This window comes from Buteo buteo, chromosome 23 (assembly GCF_964188355.1).
Source record: "Buteo buteo chromosome 23, bButBut1.hap1.1, whole genome shotgun sequence".
NCBI classification, from domain to species: domain Eukaryota; kingdom Metazoa; phylum Chordata; class Aves; order Accipitriformes; family Accipitridae; genus Buteo; species Buteo buteo.
Window position 1 is genome coordinate 5,037,536 of NC_134193.1, and position 19,539 is coordinate 5,057,074.

General features: G+C 44.6%; 1 protein-coding gene across 9 annotated transcripts in view; it reads left to right on the forward strand.

Annotated features, from left to right (window-relative positions):
- The window catches only part of ANKS1A (ankyrin repeat and sterile alpha motif domain containing 1A), a 112,178-nt gene that overhangs the window by 58,437 nt on the left and 34,202 nt on the right, over positions 1-19,539 (forward strand). For 8 of the 9 annotated variants that reach the window (XR_012654102.1, XM_075055236.1, XM_075055234.1 and 5 more), the window contains one exon: positions 13,509-13,575. Coding sequence is in view for 8 of the 9 variants with exons in the window: in XM_075055236.1 (XP_074911337.1) it covers positions 13,509-13,575 (67 nt within the window). In the remaining variant the exon portion in view is untranslated. Of the gene's footprint in view, positions 1-13,508; positions 13,576-18,731; positions 18,763-19,539 lie in introns of those variants that run through there. The other variant, XM_075055242.1, reaches the window with a different exon arrangement.

Here is a 19,539-nt window from a genome sequence, read left to right on the forward strand (position 1 = left end):
AAAGGTTTCTGATGCGCTGCTGCTTCTGCAGTTATCTCCGTTGTTCATTTCTGCTTTGTACCCTGTGCTCCTGCCTTTACAGCCAAGTCACCCTGCTCCTGGGGTTGGGTTTTGGGGTTGGTTGGTTTTTTTTTTGTTTTTTTTTTTGAGGATTGCAGGGTGCTTGTTCTTGATACATGTATGATCCAGGAGAAGCATCTGTGCAATCTGGTGTCACCAGCCTGTGTCTGCATCCACACTCTGAGCAGAGACATGTGGAGTTGAGGCACGGTGCTGTTTGAGTTAGCTGCTCTTCTGGGTTGTAGGTGTCGGTAAGAAAAATGATCTATTAAGTGTTCAGGAGCAAAGAATGAGGCAGGTTACTGAGAATTAGCCTCAGACCTGGCTCCTGACATCCCTTAATCCTCTACTTCCAGCTGTCTGCTATCAAGTAAGTGGGTCTGATGCTGAATTTGTAATGAATGCTGGGCTCAGAAGTTCCAGCATCAATTTCACAAAATGAGGTAGTTGCTTTGTGTTCTATCTTTAGCTCTTTTAGGATGAGATTAAACCTCCTTCAAAAGAAACTTAGGGAACTGAATAAAAAAATGCATTTTACTTTAGCTTTTTTTAGAAAAAAGGAGATGCACAGTCCACTACTTTGATGCATTTTTTTCCCCCAAGTGAATTCACTGAAGAATGAATGAATATTCTGTAGCTAATTATGGCACTGGACAACCATCATCTCCTATGAATAATTGCAGTGGTGCTCCATGTTTTGCTATCGCAGCAGAAGGAATTCTTTCCCATTTGCAGTAACTGTGGATGTGGTGGTTCACCTGTTGCTGACCCATTTGGGAGGTCTTAATGTCCCATAAGGATGGATGCCAGGAGAAAATGGCACAGCTCTTGTGCTTTCCATCACAGGTTTTGAAGAGCTGGGGAGCAAGTTCTTAGAGGTTGTGGCTGCTATGGGGTGCCTTCAAATACTTGAGCTCCATTAACCTTGTCAGGACTGCTTGGGTGCTTAAGTACCTAGTGAAATTAGTGCCTTAATTACAGGCTTACGGTTGAGGATTAAGAACACTTGCATTGAAATGTGAAACTTTCAGGAAGGCTCTTGATGCAAAACCTGCCACTGCCTTAAAAGGATACCCAGAAGTTGAAATTCAGAGCTGCGAGCTGGTGTTGAAAGAAAATGCAAATATTTCCCTTGTTATTCAGGGGGAGAGCTGCTATTTTTGTGCCTGGTGAAACTGCATCTTGTAATAAAGCTCAGTGGTTTTTGTTCTGACAAGCTGATGCAGCTTACCTGCTGGGTAACGGCTCCTGTATGGCCCAAGCTGTAGATCAAAATACTGGTGTTTCGAGTGAGAAACACAGTTGAGAAAACAGTATGTTCAGCTTCTCCATATTCATACCACCTGCAGCATCCAGGCTGGCCATCACATCTCTGGCTCGCATGGTCCAAGGACATCCCTGCTGTGTGGGTCACAAGGCTCCTTCCTTGCTTGCCAGCAGCCTGTGCCTCCTAAAATGTTTAATTTATTCTTTTGGTTCAGATGTTTAAATCTTAGCACTTCTCTTGCCCTGGGTTTGGCTTGTGGGACCAGGCAGAGCCTGTTTTCAAAGCGAGGTGTGCTTGGCATGCTTTTCGGCCGATGTCCCTTGCCTAGAGCTGGTCCTCATTTCTAAGCTCTCATTCCAGTTTTCCCTTTGCCTGTTTGAAATGTTTTCTAACTTGTTTTTTGTTTAGGGGAAAAGCAGTCATGTCAGTATTTTTGTTCTGATTCCTGCTATTCTCAACAAGCATGTCCATCAGGATCTTAATCAACTTAATTATTGGGCTGATTATTCTATTATCTCCAGATCCCAATGTTTCCTCTTGTTTTTCCTGTGCTAAGGTCAGGAATTCTTACATCATCCTTCATGTCAAATCTCTTTTCCCTTTGCCCCCAATGGCGAGATTTCCTCCCTTCTGATTAACTTTTTGAAGTGAAAGCTATTGTGTTTCCACGGTACAGGTTTGCTTTGTATCTATTGCAAATGGCCAGCCTGTTAAAATTATAAGCCGGTACTGAACTAAGCCAATCCAAGACAAATGAAGACAATTTACCAGTTTTATAGGTAAAATTGGTTGGTGTTCTGGTCTGAAAGGCAAGCATAAAGACCAAGCATACTTTATTCCTATCTTTAGCAGCAAGATTTAGACATAACAAGAATTATATTTGCCAGCTCTTTGGATTGTATCAATTCATCTGGAAATAGATAGGTATCCAGGGTGGCTCACCCTAAGGCAGGTTTGCAAAATACTGTGAGACATTGCAGCTTATCAGCTACCCTGTGCATGGAAGAAGCCTTCCATCCACACATTCAAAAGGATTTGTGAAAATGCCCTCAACGCAGATCTAAATGCACAATGACTTCTTTCTCCTCTTATTTATAGGTCACCAGTTACAGGCTGAACATGGATCTAAATTAGCCTGTGTGTATCCAGTGCATTAGAATAATATAACAATTTCAGTCCACTGCTGCTATGTGTTTCTGCTAACTTTTCAAGTGTATTAACTCAGTATTTCTGAATCAGAAGCTTTTGATTCTTCTATGTAAATCATTCGTGCTCTGACGGATATTTTGGTTATGTAACTATCTTGTGATCGTTAGCATTTTCAGGACTTTTTCAGGAACAGAAATGTCCGGCCTCAGTGTCCTTGCTAAATTCAGTGTTTCATTATGTTTGCTTCCACTTTATGTTGCATCTTCCAGCACTTCAGAAGCTTTTATTTTTAAAAAAGTGTTTCTGTAGCTCTATCTCAAGTCTCCATGTGGTCTTTACCATGCTGTATTGCATCCTGCAAGCTGGAGACAACCTTTGCACCAAGAGCCTAACATCATTTTTGGCTTTGAGCGTTAGGATGCAAGAGTGTGAAAACATAGCTCTGAAGACAGTGAGTTGATTAAATATTCTTAAGGGGGTTTTCCCTTTTTTTATTGTGAGTTCAAAATAACTAGAGTCCAGCTATTTCACTGTTATGAGCAGACGCATTGTCGCATTTTGGCCATCTTTCTTGTCATGTTAACGTTGAATTTTACTGGGTGTTTGTCAAAAAACATTGGTATTTGGAGGGCTCTGAAACTGCAGATCCACCACACACTGGTTGTGAAATACAAATTTATACCGTAAGGTCCTTTCCTTTTGGTATGTGTTCAGATTTGTAATTTGGGGATTTGTACAAAAACACAGACTGGAGAGTGGTATGAAGCAACAGTCCCTGATACCCATCCAAATGAGTTTCTCAGAGACCATATTAAGTCAGAAAATATGTGCGCCTTTATCACTAATGGACAGTTGCAGAATGTCTTGAAATAAATAACGAATTTAGTGAGTCCTCGCGTTGTGTGTGGAAAGCACATGCTGCTGGAGGAGGATATAGCATGGGAACTCTGAAGTTCAAGTGTTGAAATGTGCCTCAAACAACTGTCTTTTGTAGTTTAGGTTTAAATTAATAAATTGAGCATTATATTTTCCAGGCCTTTGGTATTTGTTATGCTGAGTTCATAACACAAGCTGGTATCTTTTGTATACACAGAATATATTGAGCGATGAAATATGAGGCTTCTGCTCTATGGGATGGTGATGTTGAGAACATAAGCTGAAGCATCAAACTAAACCAGAAGTGGTTTATGTGTCACCAGTCTAGAAATGAGATTCATGGCCCAGACCCATATTTTCCAGGACTACACTTGCACTAAGGAGCCAGCAGGTATTGTCCTGGATCCTTCTCCTGCTCTTAATATTTGCAACTCCATCCCTTTCAGAGATGCTGGTGGGGGCTGCAATCCAGCCATCCCTCTGCTCGGAGGATGTATGCCAGCTGGGTCTGAGCAGCCTTGCTTCCACCTTCAGGGATGCAATATCAGTTAGTAAGATCAGGTATCCATTAACCAAAGACTTTTCTGGGGAAAATGCCTTAGATGACTTGTGTCTTGCATCAGCAGGACAAACAAGGGAGCAGGCAGGACCTAACCGCTTGTTAAAGCAGCACCTGCTATATTGTTTCCCATATGAACGTCTGCACGCAGCATCTTCTCGGCTTGCCCGCTGCCTGCGAGCACCCTAATCACAGTGGTATTTTGAGCCTGTGTCGTGTTGGCTTTTAGAAAAGATGCCTGCCTTTCTGTTGGCTTTGGCCCCTCTATTGTTATCTGTGCTATTGTCACATCAAACCTCAATTATTGTGAATCTGCAAACTGCTTGGAAGCTGCAGCGAGTTCAGCGTGCGACCCTGGGCGCTTGCTGTGCTTCGCTTTACGGGGCTGCGGTCTGGAAGAGCAGCAAGTGCTTAGAGATGCAGCTAATAGATGTGAAGCAGCATGTCAAATGTAGTGGACTTCATTTCGGTGCGGCTGCTGGAGAAAGCTGTGTGAGGTGTCTTTTCATCATGTGTTTTCTAAACTTGAAATGAGAAGCAGAAGCAGGAGGAGTTGGGCCAGTGCGATTACCACGGCACCGAGAAGCCTGGAAAATGTAGAAGTATCAGCTAAGGGGCATTATTGCCATTTACGGGACTCGTAGTGTAAATTGGGTATTAATTTTGAGGTGCTCAAAAGGCTAGCTAAAGTTGTTTTTTTTATTCAGTCCGTTGCTCTTGTGCAGGGTGTTGGTATTCGGCACCGTTGGGCAACTGTCACTTGAGTCACTTGGTCGTGCTGACCTCTTCCATCCCCTCCGGACCATATACCACATCTCTTGAGAGATGATTTCATAACTTAGCAATTAAAAAAGAAAATCCTAAATCTTGATTAAATAGCTCTGCTTTCTTTTTCCTCCCAGCAACCCTGAAATAACTTGCTCTTGTTTACTAGAAAATCTATAAAACAGCTGGAAACAGCTAGCAGCATCTCATGTTCAGCTAGAGTCACCTCGTAACTGTCTGACACAAGCTTTCAACCATGATATTGAAGGTTGGGTGTCAGGCTTTGTGTGCAGGAGGGATTGTCTTTTTCAGGCAACTGTACAGCTCATGGGTGATCTTACCATTGCTGTATTTGGGGTTTGTTGCTGTGGTATTGGTACAAAACGGAAGCATCAGATGAGGGTGTTCTGTGCTTCCACAGCATTGTCCATTGACCTAATGCACCCTTATTTTTCTCCCCTGTTTTTTAGAGCTAACCCATTAGGCTGTAATGAGGCTGGTCGCTTTGTCATTGGGGGTGTTTGTTGTACTCAAAGGGGTTTTTAAACTGCAGAAGCAGCTTGTCTGAGTTTTTTTTTAATAATTTTTAAACCAGATCTGCCCCATCCCTCAGTTGTAGAAGCTTAGAAATAATGAAGTCTTAACCCTTGACACTTACTTGGAATTGCAGAAATTTAAAATACTGATAACCTTTAAAGCCAACTTTGTAAGTAGCTTTCAAGAATAAAATATGCTGCTGGAGCTGCTATCTTGTCTGCCGAGCTCTAGCCCCAGGCGAGTTTGTACAGTAGGTTATGAACCCCTTAATAATAAGGATTTATAATGGGAATCCTGATATATTCTTAATTATGCTTATGCTGCAGGGTGTCATTATAATGTGCTAATACCATACATATGGTAGATAGTGTGCCATTTGTTTCTCTGTGTTTTTATTTAATTATAGACTTTCATCTGAATAACTTTATTGCTCAGTGTTTCTGTTTCTTTGATGCATGTGCAGGCATGCCATAGCTTATCTTCCTTGTGACCAGGCTTCTGGACTGGTGATTTTTAAGCTGCCAATTTGGGAAGGGGCCACAGAGGAAGCAGAAGGCATTGACCCCACACAGATTTTTCCTTGTGATGTGCAGAGCTCAGAAAGAGATGAGCAGCGGTGCATGGTACCAGAAATTGTATCATAAGGGAAGGTAAGCCCAGGAAGCACCAGGCAGGAGAGGTTTTAAGGAGAAGCCCTGTTACACTGTCCCCTAACGCTCTTGGTGGTGGCACAAGCTGACAGTCCCCCTGTTGCAGAGGTGGGGATGCTGCTGTCACCTTTGGGTGAACTGCCGAACCACAGAAAGCAGCTCAAGGAAGAAAAAAGTAATTTTCTGCTAGTTTGGTCCCAGAGGCAACATGCTGTAGTTACGTGTGTGTGCATATATGTATGTGCACATGCACAGACACACCTTCAACTCTAAATCATCTCTAGATGATAACATGTAGGTCCCTATTCAAGCTGCCCAGATATCAGGGGCTGATGCACCAGTGAGGAGCCTGTGAAGAGCAGTAGAATAAAGCAACCTGTTATGTCTCGTTCTGTTCATACCTGATTTAACAAGTCTGAAGTTGTTATAGTGATTTAAGGGGAAAACGCTTCATTGGAGTTTTTCTTCAGTGCCCCTGAGTTAACTCCAAAAGCTGTTTTCCCAGGATAAAAGCATCAAAGGGGCTCTCCTTTTTCTATCAAGGCATAACTGGACTTTAATGGTAACATTTGGCTTCTCAGAAATAAGCTCCCTGCAAAGGAGCGTGTGTTTGTGTGTGCGTGAGGGAGGTGTTGGAAAGAGGGCGCTGCGTGGAAAGGTTGGACGACATAGCCTGGTGTCTTGGGCACACTCCCAACCTCCCAGTTAACATACACAAATCAACCCTCCTGGTCGGCTGCCTTAATTTCGAAGCAAGGAAGGATGCCTTTACTCTAAACAGAGTTGTTTTGTGGGGCTCAGAGCCTTGGTTGGGGATGTGGGGTGTTACACCTGCAGAGCTGCAGAACAGCAATGCAGATCATTGTCCGAAGCAGCTGGATCCTCTGACCACCTATTGTTCTCGGAGGGGATGGAGAGAGGGGGAAACCCTGCTTATAAACTGTCTGGGGTAGGATAGCTGCAGCTCTTGGCAATATCTGGCTATCCAAATGCTCGCATGCACGTGTGTATATATTTTTTTTTTTTTTTCTTCTCCCAGGACAACCTTGCTGTGTCCTTGGGAGTCACTGATGCTGCATGCAGAGACTGAGAACAACAAAACTTCTGCATTTATATTGATGGCAAATGTAAGGGCTTTTCAGCTGTAGGTGAGGTTTTACTAAGCCTCTTCCAGAAAGCTCGAATAGCATAAAGATGCCCCCGAACCTGGGTGAGTGTCACACTAATGGAGTGCTGCTCAATTTTGTGCTTTCTGAATGAAGCTTCCTTTCCCTGCATGCAAATGAGTTGCTGCAGACAGCTTGTATTCTGTGAAGCTGTCTTTTATTTTGGTGATAAAAGACCCCGGGACTTGTTTAATCGTCCTCTGTCTCTCTCAATGGACTTGCTGGCTCCAAACTTCAGTGTTGGCTCCGGGGAGGGAAAAACTGGAGAGATTAATATGGACACCACGGCTTCACGTCCATCAGGGCAGGGGAGTGGAAACGAAGCGCGTCAGCGCTGGCTGCAGAGCGGTGCCTCTGCGGGACCGTGCGTGCCCTCCGGAGAGAAGGCTCCTGCTGGCTTCGGTGCCCTGTACCTGGCACCACTGTCTTCAGAGAAGATACGGGACCTGTCCAGCTCTGGGTCTCCTGCTGGTCATGCAGGGTGGTATCAGAGGAAAGGAGATATTTTGCGTCCTGCTCATGTAGAAAGCCGTTAGATGCTTCTGCCATGAGCGCTGTGAGGTGGGGAGTTACTTTGCAGGACTCTGGTGTTGAAATGTCCTCTGTCTTGCCAGCAGAACAAGCCTCAGCATCCAGTGTGTCCTCCAAGCTGGCTTGGCTTTTACGGGCCTTCTACAAACAAATACCTTTTTCTCCACTAATCAGAACTCAGTTGCTCGGGGTAGTTTGTTTTAAGATAAAGTTCTGTTTTGGAGTAAATTGCCAGTTGCTATGTTTTCATGGCTGCCTGCCTGCCTGCGTGGAAGAGCTTGCCACTTCCCCAGTCCTGGGATGACTCTCAGCCGCACCCAGCTCCTTTTTTCAGGGTATTTTTATTTTTCGGCAAAACATAGGCGAATGTGAAAATAAATCAGTGTGCTTCAATCCTGGTAACTGCTCTGCAACTCCTTCCTATTGTATCCCTTGTTTTGGGGTTTACTGAAGGGCACTACCCCATCCTTGCAGCCTTTCCTTGTCCCAAAGTATTTCAGCTCTGCAGTAGTTTGTTGCTTTCCCTGGTAGGGTTTTAGGGCTTATTGGCCAAAATACCTTTATAGCATGGAGCCAGCTACCCTTCTAGATGAGGAATAGATATGATTGTATTAATTTAGGAGGCAAAAGCACTTTGCGGGTTTATTTTGGTAGGTGTAAAAAACCGAACAAACAATAAAAAAAATCCCACCCCACCCTAAACCCACCCCACAACCTGTTCAGAGACGGATGCTTGGTGCTTCAGTGGAAAAAAACAGGTTAAGCCAAAACAAATCGGAACTGAGTGTTCAGGCTACAACTAAGTCTGAACTGCAGCGCTATATTTAAACATGGTATTTTTGTATTTTAATAATTAACCACTGGGAAAGAACAGCCTAAAAAACTGTAGTGTAGGCTATTTTCAAGGTATCTTCTCTTCCAGCCCCATCTTGGTGCCGTAGAGTGCAGTTGAGGACTGGTTGTGGAGGACAGGGATGCTTTAAAGCGTTCATTCCCTCTTTAGGTTTGTGTCCTTCCCCTGTATTCTTATCTTTGCAACCTCTTAGCAGTTAAATCAAGATGATCAGCAATAAACCGGTGTTTGAGTTGGTGTGTGGCTTGGGAGGGTGTTTTCTTTTCATGGAGAGCTGAGGGCGTGAAGCAGGATTTTTCTTTGCATTAATTGTAATACAGTTTTGACTGTGCATAACAGTGACCGCCTCCAGATCAAACCGATGTTTAGCAAAGGATGGGTTGTGAAAGGTAATCCTTTGCCATGTGATTATTTCATTACCATTCAGTTTTATATAGCACAAGGCAATTCCCTGTTTTTGAGGAAAAGTTCGTGGGTGTTTTAGTGCTGAAGAAGCACCTGCAAGTCCTCCCTGCTGTGTTTTGAGTGCAGAGCTGTCAGTGCTGGGGTCTGAACCTGAAAAGCACCATGTCCGTCTTGTATTAGGGGAGGGCAGCGCAATGGAAACAAGTGAACTTGGCCTGGCATTCAGAGTTAATTTGCAATTTGAATCTAGCTGTGGAAAAGGGGTGCAGGGAAGGAAGCAAATTTTTCACGGTGTCAGACCATGGCGACCTGCCCTGCGCAGGGGAACTCATCCAGGCTGTTGAGAGCAGAGTGGGTTGTGATCTGGATTCACTTTGTCCTCTTGTCTGCAGCTTTTGAGCACCTGTTACCTCCATTTGTAGGGCAGAAGTTGTTTTCTGAAAACTCTGTATCTACTTTTAGAGGAAGTGGAAAGATGGGGAGAGTCCTTTTATCCTGCACCATCCTCTCCAGGGCTATAGTACTGCAGTAGGCATTGCTTCTTCCCAGTGAGAAACGCAGCAGAGGACCTGACCTTTCCTAAAATCAAGTTAAAACTTTCTCTTGTCCTTCATCCTGCATTGTGAAAGAGCAAAACTGCAAGTGGGTAAGGGTGGAAGAGGGCATCCATGCATGGAGTGCAGTGGGGGAGGGCAAAACGCTGGCTCTACCGCTGCAAAAGTGCTGGGAAATAAATGGGATTTTTTTGTAATGAGCATCTGATGGGAGGGAGCTTACCTGGCTCTGGCCAAATAGCGTTCAGAGTCATAGCTCTGACCAAAGAGGGGCTACAAATGTGGGGTTTGAATCGGTCACGGAAACATGCTCTTGTGCTCTTTGCCTTTCCCAGCAGCGCCGGCAGCAGTCCCCACACGTCTTCAGAGCTGGGTCCCGGCACAGCGTAAGAGATCTGCAAAGCGCTTTGCCTCTGTTGCTGGGAGACAGTCGGAGGGAGCTGGGGCTGCTTGAACAAACATGCTTTTCTCCTCGCCTCCTCTCTTCCCTCTCTCCCCACCTTTTTTTTTTTTTATCTTTATTTTTTCTTCCTGTTGGTGACTGGTTATAGGAAAAGCTTGGCTGGAACCAAGTGATTCTTGCTCCAAATGATCCCATGAGACTAAAGAACTTCACAGGCTTCCAGATCCGCTGAAGTAAACATCTTTCAGATAAAGATCCCAGACAGTAGGTACAAGAGCGGCTCCAGCTTAGAAATATACCTTGTAATGAAGCTAATTGACATAAATCTTCAAAGCTTAATGCCCTTAAACTTCTGGAGCTTGAACTGAATTGACCCCAAGACCCAAATTCTGCAGCGAGCCCTCAGGGTTGTGGCAGCATCCCAGAAATCCTGCCACAGCTCGGGTTCTGTGCCTGCCTATGGAAGTGAATAAAACAGTCAGTACCAAAGCCGTTGGTCTTATTTGGAAATGAGGCTTGTTTTGCACCATCCCTGTATTTCCCTCCAGTCTTGCATGGCCTTTATGTACTGATGATACATAAGGGCACCATGAAATTTCAAGGCTTTGCTGGGGAGCATTTGCTGCTTCAGAGGAGCAAAAGCAGATAAAGCAGGTGGTTCTTGCGGAAATGGTGACTGGCAAAAATGTGCATTGAGAGACCTAGGTTACCTCTAGGTTCCAGTCAGTAACCTCTGCTGAGAAATATGAGGAGATTTCATGACTTTTCAGTAATTTCACATTGTCTACAGGCTTGAGCAGAAGCTGTTGCATTGCTCACGTGTCCCTCACGCTCCATCACAACTAATGAGAAATGGAAAAGTTCTTTAAAACAGCCTGTGGAGAGGAGTGGGGCTGATGGACTGAAAGTGATTGCCACAAACATCTCTGACAGAGGGAGACAGTGCCTTTTAAAAGTCATAACTGGGGTAGAAGAAAAACTCAGCATCACAAGGCAGAGTTTAAATTCATTTTTTTCCTCTCAACTGGTTCCAGTTTAGCTGATCCCACACTTCTGTTGCTGATACTGCAGAGCTGCTGATTTACACAACAGCCTTAGGTTAGCTGACAAAAACCCCCAACTTTTTCTTGCAGTTCTCAAAGCTATATTTCTGGGGCTTCCTTATTCAGCCACAGTGAGTCTAAATGGTAAGATCAGATGACATGATGACTAGCTGTGTAATTTTTATCTGAAGTAACAGCTAGTGATGCGAGCAGTTGCAAAATGAACCACCCTGTCTCTGTTTGATTTTTGTCATTTAAGGGCTGCCTCTGTCCATTTGGAATCGGGATATTTTTGCCTTTTACATGGCCTCATCCTTTTTCAGTGCATCCTTTTAAACTTGAGTTAAAACTCAAAATCCCATTTCTTGTACAGCTAGTTTGCAGTTTTTGTTTAAGCTTCTGAATGACTTGTCTTCTGTAAGTAAAACCTTTCATGTTCCAGGCTATCATATCAATTCTCCTTTGTCATTTTTACCCTCCTATGAAACCAAGGGATCTGATCGCTCATCCTGTCACCTTGTTAGCGACTGTTAACCCTTGTGTCAGTGTTTGATGGCATCTGGCCTTTGTCCGAGACCCGCATGGCTCCAGCAGCCCGATGGAGAGCCCGGTGTTGGGGTCAGGTATCTCCCAGCTGTTTTAGCAAAGGTCACGTTTGAGTTCTGGTTGTGTCCCGGGGCAGAAGACCGGTGAACGTTTTTGCCACATGTACGGCAGGGCAGCGTGCTGATGGTAGGACCTGTGCATCCAGCGACTTCAAAACCCTTCCTTTAACCGAAATCTCTTTTTAGAACATACTTTATTCAGAATTCAACCATGTACGGAAGAAAAGAAATTTTTTTTTTTCCAGGCTGGTCTTCAAAGCTCCCAGTAAGCTCGCATTAACGATATTTCAAGCCCTGTAGAAGTGGTTGTTTCATGGTTTTCTAGGGACAGAGGATCCACATCCTTTAATGACTTCTCTATAGATCGCATGAATGCCTTCTCCCTGGTGAGATTTAATGCTACAAGTGCACTGCCTGTCTCCTCCCCACAAACAGGAAGGACTTTATTGGAGATCTGACTTGGCAGGAGCCTTTTAAGACTTTTTTTTGTTGTTGTTTCACCAAAAAAAACCTCCTTGATAGTGGAGCTCAGCTTCAAGCTGCCATCGATTTTGAATGGAAGTCAAACTCCCAGCCCCTCACAGTGTTTCCAGGAGCCCTGATCGCCGGCCGGGCAGTTTTGGGAACTCATGCAGCTGCACCAAGCAAAGCATCATGCTGGGATGCAGGCAGTGCTAAGGCAGCTGGGGGATGAGGTCCAGGAAAACTTGGACTCCTTCCCCAAATCTATCCTTAAAAGACCAGGAAAAAAAAGAAGTTGTGTAAGAGTTGAAGTTTATTCCCCCCCCCCTCTGTTGCCGGTAGATATATTGGCTTTGCATTCAGCAGCAACTGCTCTGAAGTGCCTTGCAGGAATATTTTCTTGGGATATTTCTGTTCAGGAATCAATCACTGGGGGCTCTGGTTTTTTGGTTTTTTGGTTTTTGTTTTTTTTTTTTTTTTTTTTAATAATTTTCTGCTTGGTTATAGATTGAAGACTGGGGTAAGCAACCAGACCTGAGCCTCTTAAGTGTCTCATTGCTCTTTGGAAAATAATGGGCTTTACTGCTTTAGATTATGGAAAATTCTGAACTGACTAACTGAGGTGTAATTTGTTAGGTCTTTCATCTTAACAGAATTAACCTAGTAATTGTCACTGTTGGTTTTCCCTCTGCAGCATTGCATTAGAAAGCCTTGATTTACAAATTCTGCTCAAGAATTGTTTTTGAAAAGTTTCTATTCTCATTTAAGTATCCTGTAGGTTGTATGAAAATTGCAACTTGCATTAATTTTTTTTTATTTTTTTTTTTTTGTGGCAAATGCAGTCATTTAAATGCAACTCTTAAGTGGACTTGAAGACACCGTCTCGGGCAGTAGTTTTTACCTTTTTTTCTTAATTGCATGAGGTTTGCCTTGAGCTATTGACTGTGAATTGCTTCAATCAGGGGATGGAACTGTCTTTAGCTCCCTCTCCTGGGTAGTTAAGGCATTTGCCCCGTGATGTTGCTGCTTTTGCAAACTTGATCTATTTTCAAACTCTTTCTAAGCATCTCTGCTCTCAGTGGCAGTGGTGAGGAGCACAGCGTACGTACATGCAGAGGATTGGGAAATGTGATGGTGTAAAAAAACCAAACCAAATCAAAAATACCCAACCAAACCCAGACTGAGGTGAAGCCAAGTTTACTTGCTGCATGCTGTGAAAGAGTTAGTGAACTGCATTTCTCAGGCTTTGCTGCTGGTGAAGGTGGGGCTGCATGTTTATACAGGGTGAGCTGAGGAGTTTGGGGTTCCTTTCCTTCTCCCTGATTTTGTGCTCCAGAGGGATGGTTTTGTTGGAGCTGTTTATTTTCAGGCACTAACAAGTTGTGGAAGGGAAAAGGCTCTGTGGAGTCCCAACCTCTCTGCATCCCTTCTGAGTCATCCATCCTTACGAAGACTTTTCCAGGCAAGGTGTTAAGGGTACCTTTTCTGGGTCAAGAGGTATCTTAACATCCTTTCCTGGATTTCTTCAGCAGTCACATGGCAGGTGAAATCCCAGGGCTGCCTTTAACTTTTCCTGAGGCTTTATGAATAATGTAGCATGTGCTTTTTTTTTTTTATTTTCAGATTGAGAAAATCATGAGTTCCATCGGTGAAGGCATTGACTTTTCTCAGGAGCAGCAGAGGATCTCAGGTAGCGTACCCAGCTTGTGTGTGTCTGTCTTGGTTGTGCTCTGTACAAAAAGAAGGTGCTGGCTCCTGCATGCAGCTCTTTTTAACCTGCTTTGGCTCCCAGAAGGGAGAGGAAGGCTCTGGCACAGAAGGAGCAGACCTCAGCTTCCCAGTATAATGCTCAATACTGCTACCAGCAGTCTTAATTCAATACTCCCCTAGGTAGATTCATTTAATTTTATATAATGCAGCTGTCCTTGCCTCCCAGCAGGCTTTTGGGGGAAATGGGCTGGGTGAAGGGCATTGCAGCTGGTACCCCCAGCCTGTTGGAAAGGGGAGGGACTCTGATTAATACTCAGCCAGTGACAGCAGTGTGTGTGTGTGAGTGTAGGGGGTTTTGTTTCTTGTTGAAACTGCCTGTTTATAAATTTTTGGGGCTTAGTATTACTGCTTAGGATGTGGTAAATTTTGAGGTGATATTTTGCATCTTTGAATAGCTTTAAACAAAGGCTTATTGCTGAGAATTGTGAAGTTTTTATTAGTGGTTTTTGATAACTGAAGTGACTCCTTATAGTCCTTCCCTTTAGGTGGACATGAGAGTTGCTGGCTTGTGTGAGTGGTCTGGGATGCTTCTTGTGCTCTTCTGCAAGCTCGCGGCAGTAAAATCAGCTCTGGAGTGGCTGGCTCATTGTCCCTGCTCACACAGCCTAATAACTACTGTGTTCTGATACTTAAAACTTCACAACTAGTTTTTGCTCAATGTGTAGGAGGAAGATCAGGTTTTCTGCACTTACAAAAAAAAAAAAAAATCTAATTTGCAGCTGAAAGATGGTGTAAGGACTCCAGCTGGTGTCCTAGGGATAGAAAGTTCTACTGATCCTGGCTCCTACAATTACTGTTGTTCTTGACGTAGTCTCTAAGAAAGTCGAACTGATTGCTTACAGTTCTCTCCTGCCTTTCAGAATATGTTTGTCTCAAGTTTCTGTTCTCTGGTGGATAGCAACAAAATTTTCTTTAAGCAGTCAGTCTGAAATAGAGCTGCTGCATATTTGTCTTCTGGCTGGTCTCACAACCCCCACAACAATCTTGCTTTTGTTTTAAATACATAATGCAGTAGCAAGATGCTCTTTTTTCTGGTTTTTTTCGTTATGTAAGTGTGGGTCTGTCCCTTTGGAAATGAGCAGAACCTCTCTATAGCTCTCCACATTCTAGTATTTTGTTCTTTAAGGCTCACAAAATCCTTTCAACCCTGGGAGGATAGGATGGGAATTTTGTATTTAGAGTTGTACATCAGAGTGACTATAGCCAAGACACCAAATATCCATGTAACGTCCACGGGAATTCACTCATCCCAGCTGCATGTTCACTGCTGAGCATGTTTGGAAATAAAGCCACTCTGTGGGCATGCTTGGGACGGTTTTCCTCTGGGTAAGACGGCAGCTGATGGGGAAGAGCGGGCTCGGAGCAGGCTGCCGCTGAGGCACGAGGAGGTTCAGTGTACGTTGGGTTGTGTCAGAAGGTGTCCCTTGGAGGCTGTTGGTATTTCACAGATTAAGGAACATTTGCTGGGGGCTCAGGTAGTCTTAGCTGGAGTTTAGTCTGGTTGCAATAGAATAAGATGTAAAGAACAGCTTTTGCCACCCAGTCTCTGAAAAAAACTGTCCGGAGTAGCTGGAGTGTTGCGGTGATTTTCCAGGAAAGCTACCATTTTTGCTGGAATATTTTAACATTTCTTCTCCAACTTTCTGCCTGTAAAACCCTAAATGCCCTATTGTTGCTCCAAATCAGATAAAACTAATCACAGGGTTTTTTTCTATATATTTCACCTACATACTTCTGTGACCTTGAAGTATGTAGTTTTATTAATTTTATAATAAAACTTTATAAATAGTGTGTGAGATGATTTAGTTGTGCATTTTGTCTTTGCTTTTTCTAATTTCCATAAAACAAGGTGAAGAAGGAATCGTAGAGTCATTTAGTACATTGATTTTCCTCAAACAGAGCAACGTCCTCCTCCAGCCATGTTTGCAACTATTATAACTCTTATCTCCACAATGCAGCATCAGAGCGATGGGAGACAATCCTAGGTTAAAACACTCATTTCCATAAATGTTATAAGTGGAGGCGGCTGGGGTGTGGGGAATAGCGAACCTTGCGCCGAGTTTGTGTTTGGGATCCAGACTGGAGCAGCAGGGAGAACGAAGTCTCAGTTGAAAATCTTCCTCCATTGCTCCTGCAGTGACCTCATTGCATGCCTTGGCACTGCACATCAAACAGGATCGTTTTGCCATTTTACCAGCTTTTTTCCTATACTTTTTGTGCCTTCTTTTGAGGACAGTAGATGTGAAGGGGAGGTGGAACTAACAGAGGAAGGACGCTTTGATATCAGTGCAAATGTCCCTAGACGTGTCTCCATACTGTTCGCAGAGCGGGGAAATATCCTACCCCTTTCCCCTTTCTTAGCTGACTATCTCAACGCTTCCACATTTCCAAGCTGCTCAGGAGGTTTCTTTTAATTCTTTTCTTCCCGGGATGCAGCTTCACTCTGGAAACCAGCAGTTTAAGGAACCTGTCCTCTCCGCTGCTGCAGGCAGAGCCATAGGTCCGCGGGAGCGTCGTCTCCCATATGGAGCCGAGTCCATGGCCTTCAAAGGAGGAGATAATTGTTTGGCTTTAATGGTGCCTTTTGAAACGGAGCTGTTTGTAGTGAGACACAGCGTACAGAGCTTGATTAAATGGATGCCGATGAACTCTGCTGTCTGGGGACTGAAGGTGCCTAAATGTCATGTACCGCCCAAGGGTTTTAGAAAATCTACATCTTGCAAATGTTGTCGTAGGAGATGCTTTGTGATGGTAAGACCAGTTCAGCTGTGGCAGTGCTGTCCTTTGGGATGCTTCCTGGCTGACCAAGTGCCACCATCCCAATAGCCGGGAACGGTCCTGCCTGTTCGGGGACATGACCTTCTCCCAATGCCTCTTGGATTTCTCTGGGGGGAGAATTGTCCTCCCTGGCTACTTCTGTTAGGGCAGTGGCTGCGCTGAGAGCAGGACTGGGGTGATGCCAGTTGCGAGTCAGCACCAGTGTCATGATGGATGTGCCCTTTGGATGTGGTTAATCTGCCACATGCCTCGACTTAGGTGATGCTGGGCTTTTTGTGAGCACACCTGTAGGTATCGATATCCACTAAACAAGGCTGCTTGCAGGACACGTGCTTCTCCCCTATGCTTTAAGCATGAGTTCCCTTCTCTGCCTTTAAATCAGGAACAAAAACAAAAGCAGAACTCGAGAGCTTTTTTGCCTTTACTGCAGCGTGATGGAGGATGCTGGAGAGCTGCCACTGCGAGGAATTCTGTCCTTTTAAATCCTTCACCTCCAAACTGCTGCATCTGAACTGCTCCGGGTGGGCAGTGTCTCCTCTTGATGAGATGCTAATATGTATCTGCACACGCAGCTCACGCTTGCCATAATAAAGCTTATCTCATATCCATTTGTCACTTGGGTTTTTGCTTTGGTGAGGAGGAATCCACCGTGCATTCCCAGCGGGAGTTTAACCTGTGCCCACTGTAGATACTATGGTACTGATTAACGCTTATGTTTTCTAGGGTCAAATGGCTTTGCAGAAGGATGCAAAACAGTGTGTGGTTTTTGGTCTAATGCAATGGCAACTGTTTAGCATCCTGCTTTATGACAAGCCCTCCCCTCCCTGAGCTGGTCCGTAGCTGTAGCAGCGTGTGTGATGGATCGATATCGTTAGTGAAGAGGTCTAACATGGAGGGGAGAGGAGGAGCCAGCACTTCAGCAAAAGCTGCCATTGTGCAGGGACTTTTCAGCAAAATGGACACCCGTCTCTGGAAGCAGGCGGACCCAGGAGCTGCCTTGTCCTTAAGCCGGGTGTTTTCCTGCAGGCTGTGCTGTGTTATGCTCGGTTTGGGATCCCTCATACACAGATCAGCTGCTGTACATATTCCCTGTTTCTCCTTCCTTTCCTGTGAGCACAGCTAGCCAGAGAGCGGGCAGTGCTTTGCCAGCCCCTTGCTGTGAAGATGAAGGGTGCCCTGGGGTGCGTGCACCCTTACATTTTTGTTTTCTAGCAGCATTTAGCTTTTGCTCTTCAGGGCTTTGTTAGGGCTGTTTTAACTCTTCAGATCATATCACAAATGTGCAGGGAGCTGCAGGGAACTTTCCAAATGCTCTCTTATCCCCAAAAATGGGTGGGCTTTGAGAATATTGGGGCTCCTGACTAGTTTGGTGTCTGGAATCGCTAATTTGCCTAGAAACATAAAATGCCTTGGTTAGCAGTTACTGCAGAGATAAGTATGTTTGGAGTCTGTTTATACAAGCAGTTATTACATACAATTGACTCGGGTCTAGGGAAAACAGGGACCCTGGGAGTCACGCTGGAACAAGCTCAGGCCCTGAGACGCTTGGTTTCAGGTCCCTGCCATGCCCCAGACTTCCCATACAAATTTGGGCAAATAGCTGGTTCCTGTATCGTAAAGCTTTCCTCCATAAAACAGGGTGACTTCAGTGTCTTGTCATGGTGTTATGGACGAGCACATTAAACTTCTGAGGCCCCTGGATGATAAGATAATTAGATGCATCCTGGCATCTTTATAGAATTTGGAGCTAGAATCTATTTCTTGGCCAACAAGTTCGACCCTCCGATTTCCTGGTAGAGCTTGTAAGAAAATCTTCCGAATGTATTTCCTGAGGGTGGAGTGGTATAGGCGAGAGGAAAGAAGTCTATCACTGATCCGTGTCGGTAAGTGCTTTTCAGAGGTTGGGGAATCGAGGAACACCATCTCTTAAAGGATTCTGGATTCCACCTAACCTTTGCCATAAAGGGGGTTTTGGCCTGGGAACAGACATTTGTGTTCAGTCTGTGTGTCTCTGCATGTGTGTTTTGCAGTCACACATTTATTTAGCTCCAGCAACCCACTTCTGATCATCTCTTCCTTCCAGATGTGAGTCAGAGGGCTAGGGGAGTACAGGTCTCGCAGCAGAAACTCAACCCCACTGTACTGCAGCGTCTCATCTCACTGCTGGCTTTGAACAAGAAACCTGTGTGTTGCTCGCTGGGTTACGGTGATTTGTCTGGCAGTGTTTCTCTCCCCCAAAATACAGGAGATGAGTGGTCTCTGCTCAATAAATCAGCTTGATGCAGGCAGGAGGCATGCTGCACTGGACAGGGAATGCATTTGGGGCTTGGTGAGTTAACTCTGCAGTTGACTTGGGATGTGAGGAATGTGCTTGGTGTTTTACTTGACATGAGAGTGAGAAATTTGTTAGCAATCTGCATTTGGCTAATTGATCTTAGTTCCGGTAAAGTTGGATGCTGGCTGTATTTCTTGCATCTGATAGCACTAATGACTACATTCTCCTTGCCTATCCATCTTGCCTAATGCACTGCCTGAGTTTATAGCCCCCACTCAATGGATTTAAGGACTTCCAGCTGATGATCATCCCCAGTTGTAGCCATAACTGCCTGACTTGGTTCTCTTGCATGCTTGCTTTGTGCGTGGACAGTGGTTTCATCAACACTTGTTTGGAGTTGTGGTTTTTTCTTCCAGGTGAAGCTTGGTCTTGTGTCTTCAGGCCACACCAGGTCACGTTAAACTGTTATCAGTTTCCATGAGCAAACAGGGTGATGCTTTTTGTCCGGCACGGCCCGCGTACTTGTTTTGTCCTCCAAACAGACTCAAACCTTGCACTAAAGGTCTTTATTAAAACAATTAACTTACAAAAGGACCTTTCTGGGCCCTCATAGTCTTCTCCCTTTCCTGTTTTCTTGGAAGCATGCTGTGTTACTTGAAAAATGTCTTGCAAGAGGAACTGAACGGCTTGGCTTGCTTTCTTTGCAACTTTTAGATACTCTAACTGCACTCTATTGACTGTTTCCCCCTCTGCCATCTGGAGACCTTTTAAAGGTAGGATTCCTAAAATGTGGAGCGTAAGGAGAAGGATGGAGCTGAGAATTAGGAGTTT